Here is a 9,172-nt window from a genome sequence, read left to right as displayed (position 1 = left end):
TTCATCACATTTTTCTCAATTTTTTGTCAAATTTTTCTCACTTTTTTGTCAAATTTTGTCCTTTTTTTGTACATTTTTTGTCACTTTTTAGTCAATTTTTCTCACTTTTTTCACATTTTCATCCTTGTTTTCGTCTCAGTTTTGTTGCTATTTTCACACCTTTTTTCCAGAAGCTTTTGGATTGGGATAAAGCCAAACTGGAGAAAATGTGCTCGGTTCAGGTGGGAGTTAAGGGGTAAAAAAAAAAAAAATTCCTTGCGCCGCGCTCTAGAGATTACGGTAACGCCACATTCACCTCCTCCCCTGTTCATTACGGTAAACACGTGACCCAACCCGGAAGCGTGGACGCGCGAGGCGGGTTTGTTTTGAAAAAGCGGAGAAGAGCTTCAGGCATGACAGAAACTGGAGCTCAGGTCAGAAATAAACACGGATTATTATTATTCTGAGCGGAAAAGAGAAGAAGAAAGAACGTGCGCTAACGTCAGTGCTAAAGCTAACGTCACAAAACGTACGATGTCTGATGTAGCGACGAGTTTGTCAAAAGGACGTCAGCGTAACGTCACTTTAAGGTCATTTTCTCAAGTAAAAGTACAACATAGCGACCTGAATATTCACCCGACAGTAAAAAAAATACTTACTTACTTTGTTCTGCTGAGTAACTGCATGATTTATGTTTGACGTAAATAATGACAAACTTGAAATAGTGAGAAAATCTTAAAGAAAAAAAAGCTCCGTCTCTTTTAAACCCCTTAACTCCCACCTGAACCGAGCACCTTTTCTCCGGCTTTGCCCCAATCTAAAAGCTTCTGGAAAAAAGGTGTGAAAATAGCAACAAAACTGAGACGAAAACAATGATGGAAATGTGACAAAAAAGTGACGAAAAATTGATCAAAAAGAGGCAAAAATGTCACAAGAAATTGACAAAAAATGACCAAAAAAATGACAAAAATGTGACAAAAAAATTACAAAAATATGACAAAAAATTGCAAAAATCTGAAAAAAAATGACCAAAATGTGATGAAAAATGGACAAAAAATGTGAACAAAAAGTGAGAAAAATTTGACAAAAAAGTGACGAAAAATTCATCAAAAAGAGGCAAAAATGTCACAAGAAATTGACAAAAAATGACCAAAAATGTGACAAAAATTGGACAAAAAAAATGCAAAAAAGGGACCAAAAAATTACCAAAATGTAACAAAAATGCCAAAAATGTGATGAAAAATTGATGAAAAAATTGCAAAAATTTGACAAAAAATGTGACCAAAATGTGATAACAAATTGACGAAAAAATGACAAAAAAGTGAGAAAAAATTGACGAAAAATGTAGAAAAAAATGGACAAAAATTGATAAGAATTTGACGAAAAAGTGACACAAAAAAATTCAAAAAATTTGACGAAAAAGTGACAAAAAAGTCATTAAAATTTGACAAAAATGAGATGACTGCCCAACAAAAAAAGTGATCTGATAATGTGAGGAAAAAGATCAATTTAGTTTTGTAGATCTTAGCTTTCAAATGAGGCGTTATACTGGCCTACAGGATTTGGGTAAAGCTGAACTGGAGAAAATGCTCTCGGTTCAGGCGGGAGTTAAGAGGTTAAATATCACGATAAACGATATTATCGAGGACCACGTGACACCAACTAAAAAACGTATTTCAGAAATACCTTGTAATTGTAAAAGTACGACATTCCCGTTTTAACATTTAACCCCCGGCCTTGTGTCCCTACTTAAAGGGACTACATGCAAGTTGGTCATTTTTTTACTCACTACTGCCACCTCAGGGCATACGTGTAACTGCAGCTTCTATATTAAGCTCCTGCATGACGGCCTTTCTGAGGGACAGTTTAGAGGCAGTTGTGGTGAACAGGTCTGAGCTCATTCTATACATTAGGACAGGGTAGGCAATGTCAGGCCCGGGGACCAAGTTTGACCCTCCAGCATGAAACCTTTGGCCCCCAAGAGAATTTTGAAGAAACATTTATTCAGTAATCAGAGACCAAATATATGAAAAGGACTCTAAAATGTGGAAAATACTGTCCATATTTTTATATTTCCCAGCAAAACAACCCACTGGTTATATATTACGTGCAAAACTTATATTTGATGAAAAAAGGTGCTTTACTTTGGCCTACAATCGTGAGTTTCAGCCCTTGGTGTTTTGGCATTGAAGAAAATCGGCCCTCCATGACACAAACTTGCCTACCCCTGCATTAGGACATGGAGGAACATGTAGGGGGAGGAAAATACTTAGTTTCCATATGTTTAAACTCTGTATAGTCCCTTTAAGGCTGGTCATCTGGAGCTCTTTGCCTGATGACGCTCTCAGGACCGAGACGTTGATTTAACCCTATTTTTGCCTATTTTTGTGCGGGAATTACTGTTTTTATTCATGAACGTTGGGATTTTCCCTTTTACGTTTTTCTTCTATTTTGTGATATTAGTTTCAAAGAGTGTTTCAGAGGGATTTACCCCGGGATTCCACATCCTCCGCCTGTGCTCTCAGCTCCGCTCCCCCCCGACGGCTGCGACATCAACGCCCACTGTCTCTGCTTCAGTCCGCCCCGGTCCTCTCCGCCCGTGCTCCAGCTCCACAAGGAGCACGCGCACAAAGCAACGACTTTGAGAAATAAAACTCCCAATAAAAAAAATAAACAATTATCAATGAGCATGCGAGCTATGCCGCGTTGAAGCATGAAGCCTGTGCCCCCCTCATGCGCCAGGGAGAGAGAGGCAGGAAAAAAAGTTACGTGAACGAAAGCAACAGAAGCTTAATCGGGTCGTGTGATTGTTTTTGTGATAACAAATTCCACAGAGGGAATTATCGAGGTCACTTTGTGTGACATAGTGACTGTAGTGGCTATTTGTCCATAAACTTAAATCAGAAACAAAAATTCCAACTTCTAAAATGGCCACTGAGGCTGCGTCATGACTTCGGCTTTACGCAGGTTGAGAGGTACTAAAATCAATCAATTATCATGCAAAAGATGCGTTTGAGGAGGTTTATTTACAAAGCATAGCAGGCTCACAGACATTTCTGCTGCCTCTCTGTCGTTGGTAAAAAAAAACATATGACCTCGCAGCCTGAGGCCCCTCCCACCTTGACCCACTTATGTAAATGAACGAAAGCAACAGTGACCAATAAACAACAACGTAAATAATTATCTAAATTAGCGGAAATAACAAACAAGAAATAATATGCATAAATGCAAAATAAGAAAATTAACTTTAGCAAGAAAGAAAATAAATTAGGCTATAATTTAACTTAAGCCTAAAATAAACAAAGTACAAAATACTCCAACAGTGACATTTTTGTTAAAACGAAGTCCGCTCGGAGGGTATTTACTTTGAGAATACGGATATTGTTGTCGTTCTCTTTCCCGTTTGGTGCGTCTGAACTGTGGAGCTTGATCCGGCCGGAGCCGACGGGCGCAGACGGACCTGAAAATAGAGCTGATCCGTATTTTTCTCGTGGCGAGGCGGAGAGGCGACTTAGGCCCCTCGGAGCGGGTCGCGCACGGAGAACGTGGAATCTGGGGGTTAGGATCTTAAGGAGCTCAGTTACCCGGGAGGAGCTCGGAGTAGAGCCGCTACTCCTTTACGTCGAGTGGAGCAGCTGAGGTGGCTCGGGGCATCTGTTCCTGATACCTCCTGGTCGAGGTGTTCCAGGCATGTCCTATTGGGACATGCCTGGAACACCTCCTTGTGTTTCCAGATGTTTATAATGTTATGAGTCCTCCTCGCTCTCGTCTGCTTTGTTAACCTCTTAACTCCCGCCTGAACCGAGAGGATCTTTTTCTTCACGTCATCAGATTTTTTTTCCATCATTTTTTAGTTGGGTGTTCAACTCATTTTTGTAACTTTTTGGTCATTTTTTTGGTCATTTTTTGATCCATTTTTGTCACATTTTTTGTCATTTTTTCTTAAAATTTTTGTAATTTTCTTGTCAAATTTGTATCAAATTTTTGTCACATTTTTGTCAATTTCTTGTGACATTTTTGTCACATTTCCATCACTGTTTTCGTCTCAGTTCTGTCGCTATTTTCACAGCTTTTTTCCAGAAGCTTTTGGACTGGGGTAAAGCCAAACTGGAGAAAATGTGCTCGGTTCAGGTGGGATTTAAGGGGTTAAAATGTGTTTGTGAGTCCTCGCTCTCGTCTGCTTTCTTTAAATGTTCTCGTGGTTCATGTTGCAGCTGTTCGCTCGTCTCGAAGCTCGCCGCTGCCTGAAGGACCTGGAGCCGCGGCTGTTTCCTGAAGACGGAGGCCCCGACAACGGTGAGGCTCAAACAGCTGCACCATGAGAGACGACCTTAAATAACGGGAGAAAACGGCACTATTGTTTTTAAATAAACTGAGACAGGCCCTAATATTAGCAGCTTTTAACACTTAACTGTCGTCATGGCAACATTCCAGACAGTTCTTTATCACATGTGTGTTTTTCAGGTGAAGTGGTGGAAATCTGCGGCCCTGAAGGAACCGGTGAGGACGGCTCTTTTTGTCGCTGACGCGGCTAAAACATGACGAGACGTTACGGGAGGTTCTGTCGATGAGACAGAAAAGTTAGAAAGTGATTTTGTCAGATGTTCACACTCAGGGCTTTAGCGCCGAGACACAGGACAGAGTCTGAGAGTCTGAGAGTCAGAGAGGCTGAGGGTCAAGAGAGTCAAGAGAGTCAAGAGAGTCAAGAGAGTCAAGAGAGTCAAGAGAGTCAAGTGGGGCTGAGAGGCTGAGGGTCAGAGGGGCTGAGAGGCTGAGAGGTCTCCTGATATTATCCTGACATATTGCCCAGTTCTTCAGTGGAGAAAAAACTAAACCCGTCTCAAACCGTCCTCTCAGTATGTTTTCTTCCTCCAGGTAAGACGGAGCTGCTGTACCACCTGCTGAGCCGCTGCCTGTTGCCCCGCGGCGCCGGGGGGCTGGAGGTGGGCGTGGTTTTCGTGGACACGGACTACAGCCTGGATCTGCTCAGACTGGTCAGCATCATGGACCACAGGCTCGGCGCGGGTACGGACGCAACTCTGGACTTAAGATAACATGAAAACAGTCCAAAGTTTAAAGGGGGGTATTATGCAAAATGGACTTTTTCAAGCTTTACATCATGTTATTATGTCACTCCCTCATTAAAAACATGGCTGAAGTGTTGCCTTGGCACATTCACATATTTTTGAGTAATCTGTAAAAACTCTGATGGCGGCCATTTTAGGGATAGGTTTGCCTGAGTCCTCCTAGGAACGCCCCCACCTCCTGGAGACGCCTCCGAGCTTTCGTCACCAGCCGAGTAACCGACCACTGCTCCTCAGCAGAACCCCCTCCCCACTGATGCCACAGACAGCGTGTGGAGGGGGCGTGTCTAAAGGCTCAGAGGTTCTTAAAGAGACAGAGGCCTATTTCAAGACATTCACTACAGCCATTTTGAGAGAGACATTTTATACAAGGCAGTTATTCTAATTTACTGCATTGACAGACCAACAGAAGGTTTGTCATCATTGTAGTGTGATATAGACTGGTGCTATGGGGCTGAAAAAAGCAAAATACCCCTCTTTAATAACTTAACTCCCACCTGAACCGAGCACATTTTCTCCAGCTTTGCCCCAGTCCAAAAGCTTCTGGAAAAAAGCTGTGAAAAAGCAACAAAACTGAGACGAAAACATTGATGAAAAAGTGGCAAAAATTTGATAAAAAAATGACAAAAAATGTGATAAAAAAGTTACAAAAATTAGTTAAACACCCAACAAAAAATGCTGGGACAAAAATCTGATGACGTGAGGAAAAAGATCCTCTCGGTTCAGGCGGGAGTTAAGAGGTTAAGAGGAAGAAATGGGAGTGAGACCAAAAAAAAGGAGTTGAGTAAGTGTTTTAATGAAAACAATAAACTGAAATAGTCTGTTTTTGCAGCTGATGCAAAGTTTCAAAACACTTTAAAAAGCCAAATCGGTGCAAAAATGTGATAGTGGTTTGACAGTGCAGTTCATTTATATTCTATGCTTCATATACAAACACATATCCAATCCAATGGGTTCTTAGTTCATGTTTTGTTTGTTTGTTTGTTTGTTTGTTTCAAGTCAATGTTTGACTATTATATATCAATCATTATTGTTTGTACAAACTTCTGTGTAGCAACAATTGTATTTTAGCCCGGTTGTTCAGTTCTTATAGGATCAATTATGAGGAGACTAAGAAAGTACAATACAGAACGCTTTTGCAGCATTTTTGAGGGCCCCTACCCTGCCCTGGGCCCTGGGTACTCAGTACCCTTTACCCCCCCAGTCCAACGCCCCTGCTTGTGCATGACGGCACTTCAGACCCGAATGAACAGCTTTCTGAGTGACAGTGCAGGATTTTAGAGGCGGTCGTGGTGAACAGGTCTGAGCTCATTCTACACATTAGGACATGGAGGAACATGTAGGGGGAGGAACATACATAATTTTACATTTTTTAAATCCCATACAGTCCCTTAACCTCTTAACTCCCGCCTGAACCGAGACGATCTTTTTCCTCACGTCATCAGATTTTTTTTTCATAATTTTTTTTTTTTGGGGGTATTCAACTCATTTTTGTTACATTTTTGTCATTTTTTTGTCACATTTTTGTCATTTTTTGTCACATTTTTTCGTTATTTTTTTCATCACATTTTAGTCATTTTTTGGTCACATTTTAGTCATTTTTTCGTCATTTTTTTCATCAAATTTTTTCGTCATTTTTTCATCACATTTTAGTCATTTTTTGGTCACATTTTAGTCATTTTTTCGTCATTTTTTCATCACATTTTAGTCATTTTTTGGTCACATTTTAGTCATTTTTTCGTCATTTTTTCATCACATTTTAGTCATTTTTTTGTCACATTTTTGTCATTTTTTCGTCATTTTTTGTAAAGTTTTCATCACATTTTTGTCACATTTTTGTCATTTTTTCGTCATTTTTTCATCACATTTTTTCATCACATTTTTTCATCACATTTTTGTCAATTTCTTGTGACATTTTTGTGACATTTTTGCCACATTTCCAAACTGGAGAAAATGTGCTCGGTTCAGGTGGGAGTTAAGGATGAATATTTTCCTGTGTCCCTGTAGCAGCGCCCTCTGGTGGTGACGAGGCGTTGCTGCGCTCCTGTCTCTCTCGCCTGCTGGTGGTCCACTGCGCCTCCTCGTCTCAGCTGCTGCTCACGCTGCACTTCCTGGAGACCTCCTTCACCTCACGCCCCGCCCTCTCGCTGCTCCTCATCGACAGCATCTCCGCCTTCTATTGGCTGGACCGGGCCGAGGGCGGGGCCAGCTACGGCCGACAGGAGGAGAAGCTCGCCAAGTGCTCGGAGCTGCTGGGGCGGATTCTCAGGTGAGCTCCAAACTAAAGATACTAGAGCAACCGAGAAGATCGACCCGGAGCGTTGTGTGGTAACTATGGTAACGGTCTGGGTTCATGGTTAATATCTTCGTTAGAGGCCGATACTTCCGGAACCAACTGTCAGAGACTTCATGTTTTTTTAACCTCTTAACTCAAAAGTTCAACATTCAACAAAAGTCCATGGCGTTGGCATTGACTCACAACAAGGAACACGGTTTGTCCCCGTCGTGTTGCCGTACAGAGGGACATTCAGGCATTTTTTCATGTTTTTTACTCTACAAACACTCATATAAACGTACTTGTACTTTGATACAGGGGATCTGCAGAGTTGGACAAGTCAAATTTAAGACCTTTTTTAAGACCACAAAATCTCAAAAATAAGACCTGTTTTTGAACGCGCAATATATAAATGGACTGTAAAGAAAATCACTGTCACAAAACTCCAAGTGTCAAACTGTTGTTTCTGATTTCACAGTGAGATGTACAAATGTAAAAACTTCATTTTTCACATTAAGCATTTTAACCATTCAAGTTTTAACAACCTTATCCCATAATAAGAATATTGAGCTTGAATAATTACTCACAATTATCGACTGAATGAAAGAAAACAACAGATATTTCGTTTTTGTATTTAAAATGCTTTGTAATAAAACATTCACTGTTTCTAAAAATAAAAGCAGCTTTTCCACTCGTTTGCAAAGAACAAAACACTGTCAACTTTACAACTAATTAATGATCATAATTATTTTAATGATATTATTATTAGGCCAGAATCTAGTCTCGGTTTTCTGTTTGTCAGATGTTTTGATGAACAAAGTGAGAAACGTGTTTCTAAAGTAACAGGACTTTCTCTTTCCTTCTGTCCCTGAGCAGAGGAGCGTTCGCTTTGTGTTTCCCAACATTTGGACAAACTTTATTGTGAATGATGCCGTTCATTACCTTGAGTTGGATATTTACAGTGAAGGATTATCTCCACGTTGTTTCATATTAGACGTATCTTTCCCCCGACAGCTGCATTACGGATCCATCAGCCACACCTCGGTCATGTTCTGGATTCCTAAACTCTGCTGACTTCAGTGGTTTGTTTGTGGCGGATAAAGCTCTGAAGGAGAGTCCTTCTGCCTCGCTCGACTATCGCTGAGTTTACGTTGTTTCTGGCGGCGGCCAGAGCGTCAGCGTCGCTTCGCCCTCTCGGACCATGAGCGGCTCCGGCGGCTCCTCATCGCTGCTTCTGTCACTTTATTTGTCGACTTTTTAAACTAAATTGTGCACAAATAACTGGGTTGTTGAACGTTCATTTTTAAGACCAGTTTACCCTGGATTTAAGACCAAATAGGCCCAATTTAAGACTTTTTAAGACCCCGCGGATACTTGTATTGGAGTAATATTCGATGAGTATCTGTACTTTTGCTCAAGCGCTGAAGTCCTCTGACCACCTCGGCTCAGAAGGTTCCTTTGTGTTTCAGGGATTACAAGATCACCGTGTTCGCCACGTGCCACGCCATCCGCCGAAACAGCAGCGCCGCCCCTTCATCATCATCATCATCCTCTTCCTCCTCCTCTGACCAGAACAAGCCGTACCTCTGCCGCTCGTGGCAGAAGCTCGTGTCGCACCGTTTGACCTGCTCCAAAAGTGAAACCGTCCCCAAAATGGCCGCCCCTGCTGCTGCTGCTGCTTCCACTCAGTTCACCGTCCACTGCACCTCCAGGAACAAGGGCTTCAGGAGCAGCTGCTTCACGGTGACGGACCGGGGAGTGGAGTTCAGCACCCAGTGAAAACACAGACTTTTTCTTTCTTACTCTCGATCTGTTTCTTACTTGGAAAAAATAT

At 41.6% G+C, this 9,172-nt stretch overlaps 1 protein-coding gene across 1 annotated transcript; it reads left to right on the top strand.

Annotated features, from left to right (window-relative positions):
* Positions 1-350: 350 nt before the first annotated feature.
* xrcc2 (X-ray repair complementing defective repair in Chinese hamster cells 2) lies at positions 351-9,117 on the top strand (the record flags this gene model as incomplete). Its single annotated transcript, XM_079576303.1, has 6 exons — positions 351-413; positions 4,194-4,275; positions 4,444-4,479; positions 4,855-5,004; positions 7,074-7,332; positions 8,808-9,117. Exons 1-6 carry the CDS (start codon positions 393-395, stop codon positions 9,115-9,117), a joined length of 858 nt encoding a protein of 285 aa, XP_079432429.1. The 5' UTR covers positions 351-392.
* Between the last annotated feature and the right edge of the window lie 55 nt (positions 9,118-9,172).

The sequence above is a fragment of the Gobius niger genome (assembly GCF_951799975.1).
Source record: "Gobius niger genome assembly, chromosome: 18".
NCBI classification, from domain to species: domain Eukaryota; kingdom Metazoa; phylum Chordata; class Actinopteri; order Gobiiformes; family Gobiidae; genus Gobius; species Gobius niger.
The sequence above is the reverse complement of the archived record's forward strand: the minus strand, read 5'-3'. Positions and strand labels throughout refer to the sequence as shown.